The sequence below is a fragment of the Nymphaea colorata genome, chromosome 8 (genome assembly GCF_008831285.2).
Source record: "Nymphaea colorata isolate Beijing-Zhang1983 chromosome 8, ASM883128v2, whole genome shotgun sequence".
NCBI lineage: Eukaryota > Viridiplantae > Streptophyta > Magnoliopsida > Nymphaeales > Nymphaeaceae > Nymphaea > Nymphaea colorata.
The window spans coordinates 7,173,013-7,192,947 of record NC_045145.1 but is presented as its reverse complement, the minus strand read 5'-3'; the positions used below and the strand labels follow the sequence as shown (position 1 = coordinate 7,192,947).

The window sequence follows — 19,935 nt, the reverse complement described above, 5'->3', positions numbered from 1 at the left end:
GGCCCAAATAGCATCAGATTTATCATTTATACATGGTACCTGCTGGTATTCACAAAATTGATCTTTGTTTTCAATTACAAAAAAAAAAAAAAAAAAACAAATCATAGAGTTGGTCATCAATTTGAGGAAGTTAAACGAGCTAGACAAGACTCCATTGATGCATAAAAGGTATGCCAGTTCAGTTCAACAACACTTCAATTTACCGGACCAAAATCAAACAAGAGGGAGAGGGAGAGGGAGAAAGAAGAGGCAATGAATGGAAACACACATATTTAACCAAAATAATTAATTACAATTTGTCACTAATTTTCAGTAACATTATCTATATATGTCTAGTCTTTCCCCAAGATGGTCCGTTAACTCCTGCGGCAGATGGAGTGCTGGACATGAGTCGATTGTCAACGATTGAAGCTTGGAGAGGTAGGCGATCTGTTGCTGTGCATCGGTGGGACATGTAGTGTCATTTTGTTGTTGTTGGGGAGTAATATTATTCACGTTCACCAGAGACTTCAGATTGGGGAAGTCCGAAAGCAATAGCCCTCTCAGATATATATATATATATATATATATATATATATATATATATATATATATATATATATATATATATATATATTATAATATGTGATAATGAATTTATGGATTTTGCATCCACGTGTATGTATGTAGATTGATTATAAATTAATCTCTATCAATTCCATATCTTCATACAATAGACAGTACGGTAGAAAGGTTCATATAGTTCTCTCCACCGTACTATCTCACATGGAAAAAAAAACTAAACTTTGAGCTAAGTAGTCCCCCAGCTCCAGCGCATTTAGCCTTGTCAGCAAAGTGCTATTGTTTTCATGATCGAAAGATGCTCTCAGTGCATTTGAATTGTAAGCCAGCGTGTGCATTTATCATAATAGTCAATGACCTTCCTTGGTGCCAAATAGGGAAGTAGAATGAGTTCGCCGAACTCACTCGTGTAAGCTGGATTCTAGCTCAACCCATTTAATAAATGTGTCCAGTTTAACCTTGAGTTAAGATTCATGTCATAAACGAGTTAAATTCAATTTAGATGACCTTGACTCGTGTCTTACTCGTTTTGTTAATCTTCAGAGGCATGCAATAGTTTTTGATGAATTTTAACACCCTTTTTTATAGTTTTCATTTTTATTTAAAAAAAAATATGAAAACTTAATTGAGTCAAACTTGAGCTCAGAGTTGGTTTACCAAGCCAAGTTGTAAGGCTTAACCCAAGCTCGAGCAGAGCAATATTTTACTCAATCCGAGCTCGAGTGGGCTCGTTCATTGAACATATCTAGTGCCAAACCCAACCAACATTCCTCTAGATGTATGGATGTAAAATTTGATCTGCGATTTGATTTGAACATCATTACAGAAACCATATTACGAGAACCAGATGCAAACATTTTTAACCACTTACAACAATAAGTGCAAGTTTTTGCCAAAGTAAACCATAATTATCCAAATATATAAGATTACTAGCTTATTATAGAAAGGGCAAGGCTTTCTTGCAAATAAACGAAAAATAGGCGTTACCATCACTATCAACACAAGATCTTTGACTACATGGCGAAGAAGTTGAGACTTTCATGTTCAAGGTCATAGTTAAACACCTGGATGCATTTTACGCATAATCTAGCAGCATGGGCATTCAAAAGTTATGTTTTTTTTTTTCTAGATTTAGTTGCTAGCAACAATTTGCTCTACATGGTCTCATGATTTCCTAAAATCTGGAACCTAAATGATATTTTTGGTCGCACTTGAGTAGAGTAGCGTTATGAATGATATTTTTAATGCGTGAGGTGCCAATTTAATTTAAATATGTAAGGCTTCTGGCAATTTTTTGGGAGTTGGACCCACAGGGAACCAAATAACAAGTTCTTCCCTAGTGATTTTTAACATCTACTAGAGGTAAACTTGCACCTTTTTGGTGAGGCTTTGAGTCTAATGGCCCGCCGCAGTAGTTGGCCTTGACATCACCGGTACAAGCCTTTATACCGGTGATCATCAACCTATAGACTTTGCCTGGCAACATGATTCACCACTACAGATCTACACCGGGGAATATTTCGGCCGGCCCTGTTTCAACAAAAACCAGCTTACAACTGAAATGAAAGTCGACTTGCCATAATGCATTAACATGGGAAGGCATGAAAGGATCCTCCCCACACTACGACATGCAGCCCGACAAGCTTGCATGTCATGGGAGAGAGACTCCGTACATGCCTTCCCTTTGTTGAAAGCACAACATATAACCTGCTAGGATAATCCATGCATGCCACCTGACTAAACATCCTTGAGCCTCTTGATAGGAAGATTTACAATCACTTTTGGCAGCCTTGTCTGCAAAACTATTCTGTAGCAGATAAATATGATCACCAGAAAAGCAAAAAATTAGAAATGAAAAATGAATGACATGAAGCAACACAAAACACATCCGTACTCCTTTTACATATAGCAGTGCAAGATTCCTGAATCATACTCTCCCTCTGTCTCTGCTGCATCACTCAAAGTTAAAAATATATGTTGTAGAAACATTTAGAAGACTAGCCTTTCTCAAAAAGGTATTCGGAACTGCACTTCTAAAGACTTGTGCACAACGTTACAAGCCCAAAGTTGAACTTGGTATACATGCAAATTAGCAAACCCTTGGCTTGTTCAACATGTTCACTAACCCTATTAACTAAGAAAATTCTTTAATTGGTACCAAATCTTCATCCAGTACGGTAGGGTTTAAGCCAGTGGGGAACATAAATAAAACCCTAGATTTCCTAATTAGTGCATTCATGCTCAAATCTTCTAACAGTTATGATAATTGTGTTCAATGCCAACCTGACACCCATTGCAATCCTGAAACTGGAAGGCCATATGCAAATCTTGCAAGAAGCATATCTTCATCAGGTGTCACTGTCAATAGTTTGTAGCTGAAACATGCTTGTAAGAAACATGACATTCAACTTCTGAAAAATGACATCTCGAATACACAGCCAGATGTGATAAAGAGCACAACACCATGGATACACTGAATTATAACGATCTTGTATATCACTTTAGCAGCATTAATAAATGAAAGGCCACTAGAAAAATGATCCCCACCTGGATAGAGAAAAAACTACGACACCGGCTGGACTTTGGTGCCTCGCATAGAATGCATCATAAAGTATCTGTGGAGACACCAAAGCACTGGCCGTCTCATTATCATCTCACAAACAATTTAGATTCTATAAACTGTATCAAACGTCAGTCATTTATGAGCAATAAAGAGCACCACACCGTCATATTGAGGTATGACGAACAGAAGAACCTTTCAATTTTTGTCTGCTCCCCTTGTTTCCTCTGTCAGACGTGCTGCAGCATCATAAAGGGAATACTGACTAACCAGAACTGCAGCTACTATAGCTGCATAAAGTTTGCTTCCTATTCCAGTTGATTCTGGAACAGTTTCAAAATGTGTGAAAACATAGAATGCAAGGCTTAGTCTTCAATGCTACTAGAGGAAGCATTATGACTTTACAAGACCACCAATAACCTGCACCTTTTTTTTATGGCTTATGTGAAAATGTTCAACCATATAAGAAAGTGTAGAGAGATATGAAAATTAGTCAGATTGTCAGAAGTTTGCATACTTGCGTTATTATATAGTCTGCTAGTGCTAGGCTAAAGTGAGGATAACTTGTAAATGATGCTGCCCATTCAAACGGAAAACTTGAGAATGTCAGACCTAATGTGCCACCAATATGAAAGTAAGATAAGGGATTCCAATCGCTATGCTGTGGCTAATAACAATACGAAATATCAAGAACATTTACACAAATTACCTAGAAATTTGATTCTCTATGGCTGAGTGAATTTACCAACCACATGGCCTAACATGGGAGCATGCTCCACTATCAGTGGTCCAAGGCATAGAGCAAGAAGTTAAATTTAAAGGCAGATCATTATGCTTACCTGACTTATTCCTCTGATTCAGAACTTCCTTATGACTTGTAGCAAGATTAGACTTATTAATCTGCTGTAATGACTTAGCCAACTCACTGTCATTAAGGTCCCAGCATATCACATGGTGGCCAAATCATAGAAGTATAGAAAAATAGCAAATATATCATAGGAATAGAGACGCCTTAGAAGAGGCGAACAATCTTTTACTTACAGAAAATTAAAATGAACTGCCATAATCAGTCAGCCAAAACGCTTACCAGATCAGGTAGGGTAAATCCAATTGAATTTACATAGAAGACACATCCCATCTAATGATTTTCATTTGATTCCAAGCTTTGAGAGGTCAACGTCAAAAAGCATGTAACCCAAACCATATAGCTCAAGAGGTGCATAACATATGCATGTTGAAGGCTGTTGAACTGATAGTTGCCGTTCCTTAGCCTATGCATCATTGCTGCGCCATCCTCGTGCCTCCATGAACTGCTCAAGGCGCCTTATTCTCTGCGAGAGTTCATCATTTTGCAACATAAGTGCTTCTTCTTCAAGTTGACTTAGTTTCTGCTTGAGTGCTTCATTTTGCAACATAAGTGATTTTTTGCTTGGCTTAGATCCATCGATATCCCCAACATGTGCACCAAGCCCATATGTACGAGCACGCCCAACATAATCCTTAGAGAGCTCTTGCGAGAGCACATCGTTATTAGGGTTTGAAACTTCACTCATATCCATTAGCAGCTGTGATGCTTGGTTTCTAAGTCTATCCTGCAAACACAAGGAAAACTTCAATTAGCATATACTCGAGTATAAAAGATAAATAAATGTGAAACAACTATACTTACAATTATAGGGGCAGCGCCTTTCGTCCCTTTTGGAAATCGGTCACTTGTGTGCGTTTTAATCCACACATCAAGTCGAGGCAAATCAATGCCATCACTGTCCTCGGTGGACTGCATCATAAGTAGATAGTTAATAAAGTATTAGGAATTTGCATAATGAAATAAGTACAAATTTAAAGCACTCAAATAACTTGGTATAATAAAAACCTGTTCTGCACGAAAACATGCCAAGCTCTTTGTCCCCAAAGTGTGAAGCATCGTCTGCCGTGCACGATTGTTCGCGTTCCTAGAACTTTGGTCCTACAAATGACAAACTATGAAATGTTAATATAAGTTAAATAAATGTTAATTTTATTTACGTATAAGACTCACTTTTGACTTCTTAGTATCAAAGTACTCCATGAGAGATCTCCACTGATCCTGAGGAATATCCTTGGGGCAAGCTTGCAGGCGTGCATCTTGGGCATCATGAATGTTGTAAATGTTCCGAAGTACACACCTCCAGTCACTCAATTTTTTCTTGAAAGAATCCATCACATAGCACCGAAATGCCTCCGGAAGATCTTTACTGTTTGGGAGTTCGAATTTGTTCTGTATAGTAAGAATTGTATTTAAACATTTAATCAAGAATCAATGCAACATATGCATCTGAAAATAATTTAAGTGAAATGAATACCTTTATTTGCAACCACACGTCATCTTTATAACGAACTGGCAACTCACGCCATGTATGGTAAATGAGTGGCGCCTTATTTGGATCTCGAGCTAGAACTCCCACATAGCGTGTCAAATCTTTGGCATGTGATCCATATGGCTGCCCTAACTTATTAATCAAGAGAGGAAATTTCTCGCCAGGAGGTAAGGTTATAATAGCTACAGCTCGATTCCGGCCCCTTGACTTCTTTCCTTGTGCATCTGAAATGATTTGTTACATTAAGAAACTTATATGCATCGATTATAAACCAATTTATAATTCAAGGTACTAAACCAAGATAATATGCAAAGAAATAAATACCAGAGCTCTCAGCACTATCTTTCTGGCAAGAGTGGCTGCTCCGTAGGTATGCAGGTATCCTATGAGGTGTCTGAAATTACAAATAAAAAAAAAATCATATCTTTATTATAAGTAGAAAAACATGTGCTCTCATAAGTCATAAGTAGAAAACATATTCTCTCATATATAGTACACATATATGTTTGTGTCACTAATTTGTGAATAATATTGTGGAAAAAGCAAAAAATAATATAATAAAGGAAAACAATATAACAATAATGAGTACCTCTTTAGGAGCTGGTTATATCACTAGGGTTTTAATATTTTTGCTTTGGATCCCAACTTAAAATTATTTATGCAATAATAATTAAATAATAATAATCCTACTATTTTTGTTATTCTTATTACTATACAATTATACATAATGGCCTAGGAATAGTAATGGACTGATTGCTACCAAGCTCTGGTGGTACATGGTGAAAACTTCAACAAGATCTCTACCCTCTTTATTTCAGTTTAGCTAATTAGCCATATGGAACAAAAATAGGTAATGGGAAGGAGTGCCCTTTTAGCAGTGGAACATGAATGGAATCTGGACGCTACAAATTGACCAAATGTTATCAGGTTAATTGCTTTACATTATAACAGATACCATATCATGTTCAGTTCAGTAGTTTTTAAGGGGACACATAATGACATAATTGGCAAATCCAAATTGCCTGAGTCGGCTATAAACTGGCCGCTGTCCTGAACTTGATCAATATAGCTCCAAGATTGCAAAGAACTAGCCCTCGATTATTTGATTAACCAGATTGCTGACCCAACTTGAGACCATCTGAGTCATGCACGATTGAACTTATGGCAATACATTACGAATTACGATTTTTGGAGAAGAACTGGTTCTTTCTAAAAATATTTAGACATCGATTTTAATGTTAAATTGTATGAAAAAACAAATGAACTAATTAACTGGTATGTCATATTACATAGACATTAGCCTGATTGCAAAATATAATAATGTGTATATGTGTCATACGTTTAATAACCTTTTAACTGCCAAACCACTTAAAGAGCTTGTACTTAGAAGCTCGTTTCTTAAGGTCAAAGTTTGTTAACTACAGTTGAGAATTTAACTAACTTGTGCTTGATTAGGTTGAACTCGTCTAGAAGCTCGTTTCTTAAGGTCAAAGTTTGTTAACTACAGTTGAGAATTTAACTAACTTGTGCTTGATTAGGTTGAACTCGTCTGATCTCAATTCAAGAAGTTCTTGAGTTGAACATGAACCAGCTCACTCATAGAAGTTCCAGTCAGTGATACAACACTAAAGCACTACAATCTCAAGTTCCAATCAGTGATATAAGTTTTGAACTAAAATTTTTCCAGGTAAACAATAACTAGATTGCAAGTGAATCAAGTCTTTAAGAACTATATCATGGGTTTAGATTTACAAACGATGTTTCCAAATGTAAGTCGAATTTTGTTAATCCATAACAATCCCAGTCCTGATTGTTTTGGTCCATAAGCAGCTCATCCAATCTTATGAATCTTGATTAGTGGAACATGCATCTAGCAGTCATGATTCTCTTCTCTTCTTGTATCCATCTTCAAATTGCTAGTCAATTTAATAGAAGAACGGTGCAATTGATTGCCATTATAGTTGGCAAATCTATGATCTATGAATCAGATTCAGATTGGCTGACGACCTGTCAGTGAGTTGACCTCCTGACTCAACTGGCCAGGTCATAATCTTTGATACTGTATTTTCTATTCTATCATTTGTAGTTGATCCTGAGTATCACCATTATTTATGTATGTCGTAATCAATAAATAAAAATTTTAGCATATTCATTAATGTTAAATAAATTAAACTACAATGATAATATACTATTGAGTCTATAGCAGTATACCTAAATATGTATTAACTGAAGTACTGAACTACTCTACTGAAGTACTGATCTTAAACCTAAAGCCATCAAAGAAAGAGAAGCAAACAAGTGGAATGAGGAATCAACGAGGTTTACAATAAACAATGAGCACAATAGCATTTACAAAATGAAATGGGAAACTAGATAAAATGTAATGAAAATTAACTATTTTAACTGAAAAGTGAAAACTAACTGAAGCACAGGCATCGTGAAATGAGAATTTGCATAAAGCATAGGACTCACATTTCACACAACAACAAAGGAGGGTTGTCGGAGAGAGAGAGAAAGCCTGTTGGAGAGGAACTATTAACAAGTGAGAGAGAGAGAGGGAGAGAGTTCTGCAACACCCAAAAGGGTTGGTGATAGCCACCGGTTACCGTAGTGACTAAGAGAACTCATACACCCAAAACACAATCCTAATTCCAAGTTAGGGTAAAAATCTGCCTTCACGGCGGAGGAGTTTGACATCAACCTCATCAAGAGCATCTGAAGTCGGATGGAACCTACTAAAGATCTAGGAAGCCCTTCGATAATCCATAGAGATTTCATCCATTGCATTTTTCCAATGTTCTCTTCGAATGCTTTTGTGACTTCCCTTGTGGTATATGTGTGCAATAAAGCCACAAATTGTGCATACTTTGATAGTCTGTCCAACTACAAATACAACTGAGTTCCCTTTCGATGTGGGAAGTGTAAATCAGGCCCAAACAAGGCAAATACTTCAAGAATATCACTCTTGAATCTCCCACCAACTCAACAAGGCAATACACAAGAGACCTCTAACAAGAGGATAAAGAAATATGTATTGATCTTCAACAATAATACAAGAAGTGGCTTAAAAAGCCATACCTAGACACTAGAGGATGTACACTATTTATAAGCAAGAGAACAAGAGAGAGGAGAGAGCTAAAACAAGAGAGAGGAGAGAGCTAGCCGTTGGAGACTAGTTCCAACGGCTAGAATTCTAGCAGTTGGGACTAGTCTCCCCTTGGGTCCCCTTTGGATAAAAACAAAAAGAAGCAGGGGTAAAATAGGAAAAATACAGAAAAGAAAAAGACAAAAAGAAGGAGAAGAATTACATAAATATCCTAAGTACCCAAACCTACAAAATACATATATATATATATATATATATATATATAAGACACATATTAGAAGACTAATATATGTAATGTATATACATATATGTATGTATAGAAGGGATACATACATTCTAACAGGAAGCCACTTTGATAGTCTGTCCACAACTACAAATACAACTGAGTTCCCTTTCGATGTGGGAAGCCCTTCGATAAAATCCATAGAGATTTTTTCCCACTCATTCTGGAATTAGAAAGGGTTGCAAAAAGTCCCGAGGGTTTTGTATTTATGTTGCTGGCATACTTCACAAACTCGAAAATATTCCCATACTTCCTTCTTCATTCCCGGCCAGAATAATGTGCATTGCAGTCTCTGATGAGTCCCTTCCATTCTTTGGTACCCTGCTTCTTTGGCATCATGATAATAAGTGAGCAGTTCTTTAGTGAGGCCTGATTCGAGAGCACAAAGATACGCTTCTGAAAATAAAGATAAGGAACACTTCATCTATATCCATACACTCTAGTAGGTTCCTTTTCCAATTTCTGCCTTCTCTCTATGACTGAGGGAGACGTTTGCTATTCTACTTTCAGCCTGTACCAGATTTCAGAAACAAGTCTGATCAGGGTGTATAAAAGTGATGGGGAGGGGCAGTCTGGCTTTCCACTTCAAATCTTCATGATAACCCATCAGCTACTATGTTGTCCATGCCTTTTCTGTAATGTATATCAAAATCATAACCAATCAGTTTCATAATCAACTTCTGCTGCACTGGGGTGTGAATCTTTTATTGCAAGCAATACTTCAAACTGTGATGATCTGTATAGACCAAAAACCTCCGCACTATTAAGGAGCGGTGCCATTTCTGCATGGCCCACACCATGTCTGTAGCTCCCTTTCATATGAAGATTTCGACTTGAAGGTATCTCCCATGGCTCAACTGAAATAGGCGACTGGGTGTGTTGGTCTTGCCTTATGACATCTCTCCCATTCTCTTTCAGATGCATCTGTTTCAACAACAAAGATCTTATTGAAGTCAGGTAAAACCAATATTGGAGTTGTTGCGATGGTTATAGCAGTAAGGCTGCAAACTGATTGGGTTTGCTCCTGCTTCCAGCTCAATCTTGTGATCAAGAGTTCTAACAAGGAGTCGTCCCTTGGGCTTCTCAAACACTTACAAATTCATACAGAATTGGACACAGAAATTCAGGCTGAATGAGGAAAAAAATCTTGTGAAGACAGTTCTGTTAATCTAACTGCCATCAAAAGGATGTGTAGACACCTTGCATTTCCTGCCACCTTTTCAATGTGCTTGCACTCTTGCGCATTTCCTTCATGTCCTTGAGTAGCCTGTATAATTCTAATCTCAGCTCCAACCATTGTCACAAATACCGTCCTCAGATTCTTAATGGTGAGATTTTTTTGGGTTTTTAACAGCACAATTGTTTTTTTGGGGGAAAATCTCGAAAAAAACTCGAAAAACTTTAAAAAATTAACAAATAGGTGTAAATGAAATAAATCAGAAACTAATAGGAAAACATAAATAAAACTATATAAAGGTGATAAAAGGAATGTTTTAATGATGATAAAAATGATGAAAAATAATTTAGTTTAAGTTCAAATTTGTATCCATGATAATACAATGCTAAAATAGAAAAATGGAAAAATCGGGAAAAAATAATGAAAAAACATGAAAATAACGCAATAATATTGTGATGTTTCCCCTTTTTTTCGTTTTTCATATTTTTCATGTTAATGTCACGATATATTTGAAAATATCGTGACATCTGTGACACTTCCAACCTTGGAACACATCTTTGTGCCTGTAAAATCCCATTCCACTATCCCCAAATGCTTCAGACATTGAATGACCCCAGCACTATATCAGCTCCTCCCATTGCCAGGGTTTAAAGCTCTATCTCAACTTGTTGTCCCTGCACTTCTATAACTTCCCGGGGGCAGTTTCCTTGCATAACAATGCACTGCCATTTCCCACAGTCAACTTAAAGCCTGGCTGTCCTTTACTATGCATCCACATGATTTGGCTGTTTGCTCACATATGAAATTATGTGGGAACCATGTGTGCACGAGTATCTAATCCCATGTTGATAAGGCCTCACCTAGGCATGGACTAAGCATCAGTCCACACCCATCACTTAAGTCCACCACTTAGGTAATGGGATATATGACGCATAAGTTGGCACCTATGCTCGGGCCTAGGCACCAACACGCCTAGTCCATGGGAAAGTGAAAAGTCACCTTCCCTTTCAATTAAAGTTTCTTAATTGCGTATATATTGTTATGTACTTTATTTTGTATTGATTACATATTTTTATGTATTGTTATGTTGATTATATGCTGTCTAGTTTGTTATACAGTATTGTTATCCATCAACCTGTTATATGTACATATTAGTATGGTTATGTTACGTACTTATATCATAAAATTAATTTGTCATACTTGTTATAAACTTGTATCTATATACCATTATGTTAAATTGTATTGTAAATTTGTAATACAATTTGTTATTCCTGTTATATGTATTGTAATACAGTCTGTTATACCTGTTATATAGTATTGCATCAACCTATTCTATGCATATACTGTTAGCCTGTTATAATATATGTAGTATTGTGATACCTATTATATGTAGAAGTTAGTATGGTTATTACTTATATGTATTGTTACTGTGGTGTACTTATATGTATACTATTATGTACTGTTAGTACTTAGTTTTTTTTAGTTTTTTTTATTATATTTTGTCTTTCTTTAAGTACAGGTAGATTAAAGCCTTCTTGCGGATTTACATTCCTTTTTCTAGAGATTAGATTTAGTTTTTCTTTTTTTTCTTTCTTGTATTTAATTACATTTAATGAGTAATGTTAAACTTCTTCAATTGATTTTGCATATTTAATGAAGTCAACAATTAATTTTGGATTATTTAAGTTGATTATGCTTGTTATATTACTACTCTCCACATTTCAAATGTTAGTAATAGTTAATCAAAATAATTTGACATATTGACATAAGTACATAATTAAAAAAAAAGTAAAAAAAAAAAGGTTGCCTTTTTTGCCTAGGCTCGCCTAGGCACTACTCGCTGCTGCCTGGGCGCCTTGACAACATAGATTTGATCCTTCTCCCCTTTAATCTCCCTTCCACTCGCATCACATGGGAAATGTTGCCCCCAGCTAATGCATGAAAGCATATCCATGGTGCGACCTCCTCACCATGCTCCAAATTACATTAAGCTTCCTCTCCTAGCAACATATTTGACAGCTCCTCTTCCTCTGTTTGCTCCACTAGGTACATGTGCAACTTCTTGCATATGTGCCCAGGAGTCCACTTCTCCTCACATTGGAAGCATAATTTTTTCTTCTGACACTCAATCTCCTCTTGGTTCAGTTTTTTTTATTACTCTTTTGTTCCCCACAGCCCCTTTTGTCATGGTTAATGTTTCCCCAGTATCCTTAGTGGGAGACATCAGTTCCAGGGAGGAGCCTTGCTGACCTGCTGATCTCATAAATGAGCTCCCAACCTCTTATACTTTTCCTCGGTAATCTGGCTAACTCAAACCCCTCCAAAAATGTTTGGGGTTTGGCAGTCTGCACCTCCACATGAATATCGTTCTTCAGGTTCCCCACAAAGGCTCCTACCAAGGCTTCCATTGGCCATTCCCCAGCCATGCTATTGAGCTCTTCAAACTCTGCCTAGTACTCTATCACAGTTGCTTTTCTTACGAAACTTGGCAAGTTCAACGTTACATTCCAAACAGGCTGATGGTCTGAATCTGATGGTGTAGGCCTCTGCAAACTGCAACCATTGTGGTCAGCCCTGCTAGAACACCAGCCAATGGTACCACCTAATCACTGGGCCATATAAGTGAACTACAACATGAACCACATGTTGTTCAGCTGCGATTCCCTGCCAGTCGAAGTATTTTTTTTCACCCTGGAAGACCTAGTTTAGGGGATTGTCAATGGAAAAATTTGGAAATTCCATTTTTGGGTGTCTGGAACTATGTCACATAAGTGCGGGGTGCGGGTGCCGGAGCGGCACATTCTCAAAAATTTAAGTGTCGCGGAGCGGCGAGAATATTTATTTGTCATTATTCATTTATTATTATAATATATATGTATACATACACACACACACACATATAAAAATTAAGAAATTTAGAGTATACACTATAGTTTATAGACTCTATACACTCTACGCTACACACTTTATGGATAAATTATAAATGAATATTATATATTACATACTTATAAGTTATAATGTATTGTGTATATGTCATATGAATGTAACATATTAAAATTTAAACATTAACATGCTTACAAAGTACAAACATTAAACAAGGAAACAAAAAACAACAAAACCAGGACAGAAGTCACAGAACATAGAAATGGAAAAAAAAATGCTAAACCCTCTTTTAACGTTAAAAAAATTTAAAATTAAAAAAATAAAAAAGGGACAAAAATAGGCTTGACACGGGTTGACCGCACCTGACTCGAGTCAAATGTGAGTGCGTGTCCAAAATGGACGAAAATGATCGGGTGCAACTGATCGCAGACTCATGTTGGGTGCGAAACCGTGCCGCACCCGCAACCATTGTGTCAACATGGGTGCGGCAGTCTTTTTGCAGCATCTATGTGACTTAGGTCTAGAATATCCTTGAAATTTCCATTCTAATGGGAGTTCTCGATAGGAGTGGAAGAGGGGGTTCATACCTGGATTTCCCAAAGGGGGTGGTAGTGGAATGTTTGGCTAGAAGGGACGCCCATCAAGACCTGACGAGGTCAATTTCTTCCCAACATTGGTGATTAACTCATGAAGAAGCCCCATTAGAGCTTGTTGCTATGCAATCATGGATTGCACCCTCAAGTTTGCCTCCATCAGTCACTGCCTAGGATCGCTACAATTCCTCTCTATGTTGTCAAGAGTCTCCAGACACACAGCAATGACTTGTCTATCGCCTTCGGCTGCTTCCTCATATTTTCCAAAGCAGTGGGCACCACTTTGCTCGACATGGTGGCTCCAAATACCAATGATAGCCACTTGCTATCTTCCCTAACCTATCATAGGGATGAAGAGAACTCACACGCACTCAAAACACAACCCTCATTCCAAATTCAGATAAAATTCTCCATCTTAACCTAGGAGTGAGAAAGCAACTTCATTCATCTCATAAGAAAACCATCGAGTTCACCATGCCCATAAGTATCAGGCATTGTCAGAAACATCGTTCTCGGGTTTTCAATGGTGAGATTTTCCTTAAGTATTTTTTGGCAAAGTTTTTCTTCGGAAAATCTCAAGAAAAACTTTAAAAAATAAAAAAATAGGTATCAATGAAATAAACCAAAAACTGATAAGAAAACATAAATAACTATATAAAAGTGATAAAAGGAATGCTTTAATAATGACAAAAAATGACGAACAATAATTTAGTTTAAGTTTAAATTCGAATCCATGATAATATCAATTAAAAAATATAAAAATGGCAAAATCATGAAAAAACAAGAAAAAAAACACGACAATAATGCCATAAATATTTTTTCTTTTTTTTTTTCCAAAATATTGCGATTTTTCCCTTTTTGTTTTTCTTATTTTTCACGTTAATAGCACAATATTTTCAAAAATATCACAATATCTATGACACTTGTATCTGGTGATTACAAGTAATAAGGATCAGCCCTTAATTACTAGACCTTCTAACCTGACCCGACCTCCTATTTTATTAATCCTACCCTCAACATATACAATTATTTCCCTAGACTCCTTTTTACCCCTCGCCTCCACCACTTGGTGTTTGAAGTTTGAAGTCACATACTTATCCTTGTAATGCTTTTAATATGAATTGAGCCTAATCAAGCTGACATCCAGTTTAATTAGTCCACTTGGTTTGTCATACAATTTAAATTTAACATTTAACTCTTTGTCTAATATTCTTAGAAAGTGTCTTGATGTTTAAACTCGCATACTTATCCTTGTAAATTGTAATGAAAGTTTATTTTTAATATGAATTGAGCCTAATCGAGCGCACATCAACTTCAAGTCTTCAACACATATGAGAAGGCCGCTCATGCTCCGGTCATGTACATGCAAGAATAGTTCTTTATCCAAGTTGCTCTTCTGCTGAGCATGTTGCAATCAAACAGTTGAAAGAGCTTGAGTTGGTGTATTCTTCTCTAAGCATTGAACTTTTCCTATGCCTATACCCCAATGAATTCGCAACGCATTTCAGCTGCAAGCTTTATTACACACAGCAAGGCCGCAATCATTCACATGGTTGGAGCAGGTTTAGCCTGAACCCTTCCTTTCCTCCACAAGGAAAAACAAAGTGGATCAACCAGTCTTAATGAACCCAGTACCACAGTTGCTTCCAATTCATATGTTATCAATATATGGAACTTTAAGATGGGTTGTGAATGAGAAGATGCTGATGTTAGCCTCAAACAAATAGATACTGCTCTAGCCAGAGCAGCTCTGCCACCAACCTGTTCCCATCACACCTGCAGTAGCAATAGTCCCATTTCAGTTGTACACAATTTTTGTTGTGTTTGTTCAGATTCAAGTACTTGAATAGGGGTTTGAATTTGAGACCTTTAAGACAAAACGTGTTGGAATGTGGTCGTGCACTGCCTTCCACTTTGTGAAGCGTCAGGAAATGGGCCCTTCCAAGCATTTCTTATTTGTAAGTTTGTTTTGTGAAAACTTTTCAGTTTCACAACTATCTCTCAAGTGGTGCCTCCAAGAGGGTGCCCCCAGGAGGCAGGTCTGCTGCTGATTCAAGAGGGAAAGCAGGGAGTCTATAAAAATAAAAAAGAGCCCGTACCGTGTGTGATTTCTAGAGAATCTCTGAAAGAAACCCCTTAGTAGCTCCTACTCTCTCCTTTGTCTATCTCTATTTCTCCGTCCCTTCTGCTACTGAAGAGAGCGAGGACCCAACAGTGGCATCAAAGCCATCATCCTCAGGACAAAGGTTCTAGGAACAGAAACTAAAAAACCTGTAACCAAAATGGCTTATTTGACAAGCCCAGCTCTTTCGTTTCATGTGCATATTAGCACATTAACAGACGTTCAAATGTTGCTTAAAATTTCAGCATATATTTCATATATCTCGACAGAACGAGGCTGTTTAAAGTTTACATCTACAATCGCGTACTATTAAACTAGTAAACAGATACTATATGCATGACTGAACAGCAAGTAACCTAAAAGCAATGTCAGTTATGTTAGTCTGTGCACGCACGCTTTCCTATTCACATATACATCCGCGCGGTGTGAACAAAAAAGGGGGAAAAAAATTGCATCACAGTTTTCCGGGCTTCTGAGTGTTTGGCTGAAGAAATCAAAACAAAAAGGAGACCACAGAAAAGAAGAAGGAAGAAAATAAAAAAGGGGAAACAAGAAAAACAACCAAAACTCGAAGGAAGGAAAGGGAAAAAAGGAAAAAACACACGAAAACACACCTGTTTCTCGTCCATTTTTGCTGACGGGGCCAGAAATTTATTCTCTCTCCCTTTTCCGGCAGTATCTTGAATTTTCCTTTTCCGCAAGGACCTCCGTCCGGTTCCCATCGCCTGCCGTTGATTCTTGTTCCCCTGACTTGGGTTATACTCGTCCGAAGACTGTGGGTCGCTGCCTTCCGTTACATTTGGCGGGGTGGCAGGAGCTAGTCGGGATCGGCGACTGTTTTTCAGAGAAACCATCGGAAGGAAAAGACGGTCCGGCAGAGGAGAGAGAAAACGAAAGGAAAAATCAGGAACCCGCGAGGTGACGGGGGATTGTAGAGGACCAAGGTTTGGATTAACACTTTTGGCCCCAAACGTTCCTTTTTTTCAAAAATAAAGGTCAATACTTGGAATTTTATAGTGTTACGCGGAGATGGACACACCTCATCGGAAATGGTGGAACCCTAGTAGCGGATTTGGGCTCCTGATTTTGATTTTAAGTTGAGAATCAAAATTTTGTTTGAGAGGGTCATCCTCTTTTTTCCTTGCCTTGGTCTTAGGCTATTTGGACCAACTTAAAAAAAAAAATACATCCATCAAATAAAATTTTACATTTATAGTTAAGGTCTCGTTTAATGCACGGGAAAAAGACTGTGCATTGTGACCCTGTTCATACGGTTTTTTCTGCTTTGTCAAACACAGGAAATGTTACCATGTGTTTTTCATTGAATTTGAAAAAAATTATTCCTCCGGAAAAGTGGGATTCAATGAAAAAAATCCCCCCGGAAAAGTGGGATCTCTTACTTTTTTCCACGGTAATTTTTTCTGAAAAAATCAAACGTTACCTAAAGTAATAACACACACGACAATCAAACTAACAACTACTGGCTAGTTTGTTTGGTCTTTTTCTCTTTGCAGTAAACATTCTCCCTGCTACATTCCAAGTACTCTCTTCCTCGGCAATTATCTTCTTTGCTCTTTTTTTTTCTATTCTAGCATATGTGCATGCTTTAGCTGCAAGATTGTTGGGTCGTGTTGAATCTGAACCCACCCAAAATAGTTCTATATGGACAAAGGCAAGAGTTTAGAACCGACTAAACACATGAGATAAATATGAGTGTCTCGTGATGAATGGGTACATGTTACAAACATAACTGCCTTGGGAAAGATGCTTCCTTTCAACCCTTGTCGTCAAGTAGCGGAGTCAGAAAAATTGACTGGAGAGACACTTATTTAAAAATACTTAAATTTAGTGGGGCATTAACAATAAATATTTAAGATTCTCATTTAAAAATAAAGAATTTTTAAGAGACTGCGCCATTGATGGAACATGGTAAGCCCATCTTTCTCCTTCCATATGAAGTGCCGTGGGCACATAGGGATGTGGGTAGAGGGAGCCTCATAAAGCGAAGGCCGAGCATCCCTGTATAGAGTTTTTCCTGGATGAAAGCGGATCAGCCTGCCCCATTGGTCGGTCGAATCGGGTGGGCCCCTGCCTAGCCGCCCAGTGGCATTCCATTCACTATGTACAAGGAAAATAGCAAAAGATCGAAAAGAAGATCAGTCTGAACCATCAAGGGTCATTGAAACAAGAGTTTGAGCAGTTGGCTAAGTCACCATGTGGCCAGCAAGCTGTCGCCTGCATATCTTCATCTTACGAGTAATGGCTGGCAGGAGAAACCCAATCTTAGTCTAACACAGGTTCATCCCTTTCGCTGAAGCCTTTCTACTAAGTCCCCTCTCATCAATTTGAACAAACCATTCTGAAAAAATCAGAAACGAAAAAAAAAATTAATATCCCATTAAAAAATTAGATTGGATTTAGATTTGAGAAATTACATCCGATAGACTTGGATTCAGATATAATAAATATCCTGACATATTCAAATTGAGATTCATGTATGATTTAGTTTTAATAAATATCATATAATCAATTGTTATCACCCCAATTTTTTTTTAAAAAGACTATTCCATTTTTACGCAAACAAAATTCTCAGTTATTTCACTTGGATTTAAGCTCAATCCTAGACCCAAAACGAATTCACGACTATTGGATCCAAAATGAATTTCTAGACCATCGAGTCTAAACATAAGATTCAAATTCAAAACTAGAGCCTAGATCCAAATTGAAAATTTCAAACTCAAAATCTAAAATTGAGACCAAAACAACAAAAGTTGATGCTATCATGCACAAACCTTCCCTTTGTTTTATGTCTCGTTCTCATGCAAAAAATGTATTTTTGATCTTAAATCACTCACTAGAATGCAATGGCGACCATTCGAACCCAATCTGGATCTAAAATGAGCTCGGAATCACTTAAGACGGAGTCGGCCCCATTTGTAACAAAAACCATTTTTTATACTCATTTCAAAAAATGGTTTTATGTTTTCTTTTTATGAACAGACCCCTAGAGGTTGGGTGTGGGGGGGGGGGGGGGGGGGGGGGGGGGGGTGAAATCCACCCCTTATTAGTTCGAACGAGACATTGCCCCCCTCTTCATTTGAACCTAGGGTGGCAGGGCCACACCAACACTGTGCGTGCACGCAGCCAATTGCAACAGAGCGCGCCTGCTAACGCATCGAGTGTGGGCCTGCATGTTGCAAAGGCCCCATTTTTTTTAGGCATGTTGGATGGGCATTAACACTGCCCACACATTAAAGGGGTATTTGCAGGGCTAAGGACCAATCCCACTTGGTCAAAACCTATTTAAAAAATAAAAATAAAAATCATTAAGAAAATACTTGATTCACATGAAAATTTTGTTAAATTAAAAAAAATAAATTTTGAGTTTTGGTTCCAAAACTCTATATAAATACCCCACAATCTTCTCTCTTGGGCATGAGCTAATCCTTGTGGAGCTTCTAGTGCTTTCTCACTTGAAGATTTAGAGTTTTTCTTAAACTCTCTCTCTCAATTTCTCTCTTCTTCTCTTCTTTTCCTTCTCCAACCTTGAGAGCAAACTTCCCCAAGTTCCAACTCTCTAAAAGAGCATGAAGAGATCCCTTGAAGTAAAACTGTTATCATCTTGGAGTTTCACCAGAGGCAACCCCTATGATCATCTAAAGGAGATTCGTTTCTAAAATCATTTATAGAGGCATGTAGTTCTCCTTTCATTTTTATTCCTTTCATTTTTATTCATTTTTGTTGCCACTTCTCAATGGCCATGCATAAGGTTGGGCACTGGGCCGGGTTGCTGGCAAGTACCCGGTACTCAGCTCGACTCGGGCCTGGGCTCGAGATCGAAAAAAGGGGCAAATACCCCAGCCTCGTTGGGCCTGATAAGCCTGGGTGGGTTCGATATTTTTTTAAATAATTATTTTATTAATATATATATATATATAAATAATATTTTATTATGATTATTACATTTATATATTTTTTATATTAAAAAATATATTTTTTAATTTAATCGAGTCGAGCCGGCCCAATGCCCAGGCTTAGCTATGCAAGAGAGCTTTAAAGATTTCCCTCCGAAGTCGAGAGCTATTTTTTAGTGCACCTGGAGCATGAACAAGGCAACATAATTTTTTTTCTTCATTTGTTCATGAAATGTGTTAGTTATATTGTTTTGTTCATCGTTTATGTTTGAGATGATGTTCATGCATGATGAATTATATTTTTCTTAATTAACGGGCAAGTGAACGATGAGAATGAGTGTTTGGGTTGGGGTCTTTTTTTATTATTATGGTGATTTTA

General features: G+C 37.4%; 1 protein-coding gene across 3 annotated transcripts; it reads right to left on the bottom strand.

Annotated features, from left to right (window-relative positions):
* Positions 1-1,527: 1,527 nt before the first annotated feature.
* On the bottom strand, positions 1,528-16,727 carry LOC116259068 (uncharacterized). Of its 3 annotated transcripts, XR_007574094.1 has the most exons (9): positions 16,257-16,727; positions 5,803-5,872; positions 5,464-5,702; positions 5,160-5,378; positions 4,995-5,087; positions 4,791-4,898; positions 4,209-4,713; positions 3,961-4,046; positions 1,528-3,176 (listed from the first exon to the last, which is right to left on the bottom strand). XR_007574094.1 is itself a non-coding variant. In XM_031636681.2 (7 exons), the coding sequence occupies exons 1-7, from the start codon at positions 16,494-16,496 to the stop codon at positions 4,393-4,395; spliced, it is 1,290 nt and encodes a 429-aa protein (XP_031492541.1). In that variant the 5' UTR covers positions 16,497-16,727; the 3' UTR covers positions 4,094-4,392. The 3 variants fall into 3 exon arrangements, 1 of the variants encoding a protein (XP_031492541.1); XR_004173862.2 differs by having other exon boundaries at positions 1,528-4,046; XM_031636681.2 differs by lacking the exons at positions 1,528-3,176; positions 3,961-4,046 and having other exon boundaries at positions 4,094-4,713.
* Positions 16,728-19,935: the final 3,208 nt, after the last annotated feature.

Coding starts and splice junctions, on each gene's coding strand:
- LOC116259068 (XM_031636681.2), bottom strand. CDS start 16,496: ATGGTTTCTCTGAAAAACAGTCGCCGATCCCGACTAGCTCCTGCCACC. Junction 5,379..5,463: donor ACGTGTGGTTGCAAATAAAG/GTATTCATTTCA, acceptor CTTACTATACAG/AACAAATTCGAACTCCCAAA. Junction 5,088..5,159: donor TTGATACTAAGAAGTCAAAA/GTGAGTCTTATA, acceptor TGTCATTTGTAG/GACCAAAGTTCTAGGAACGC.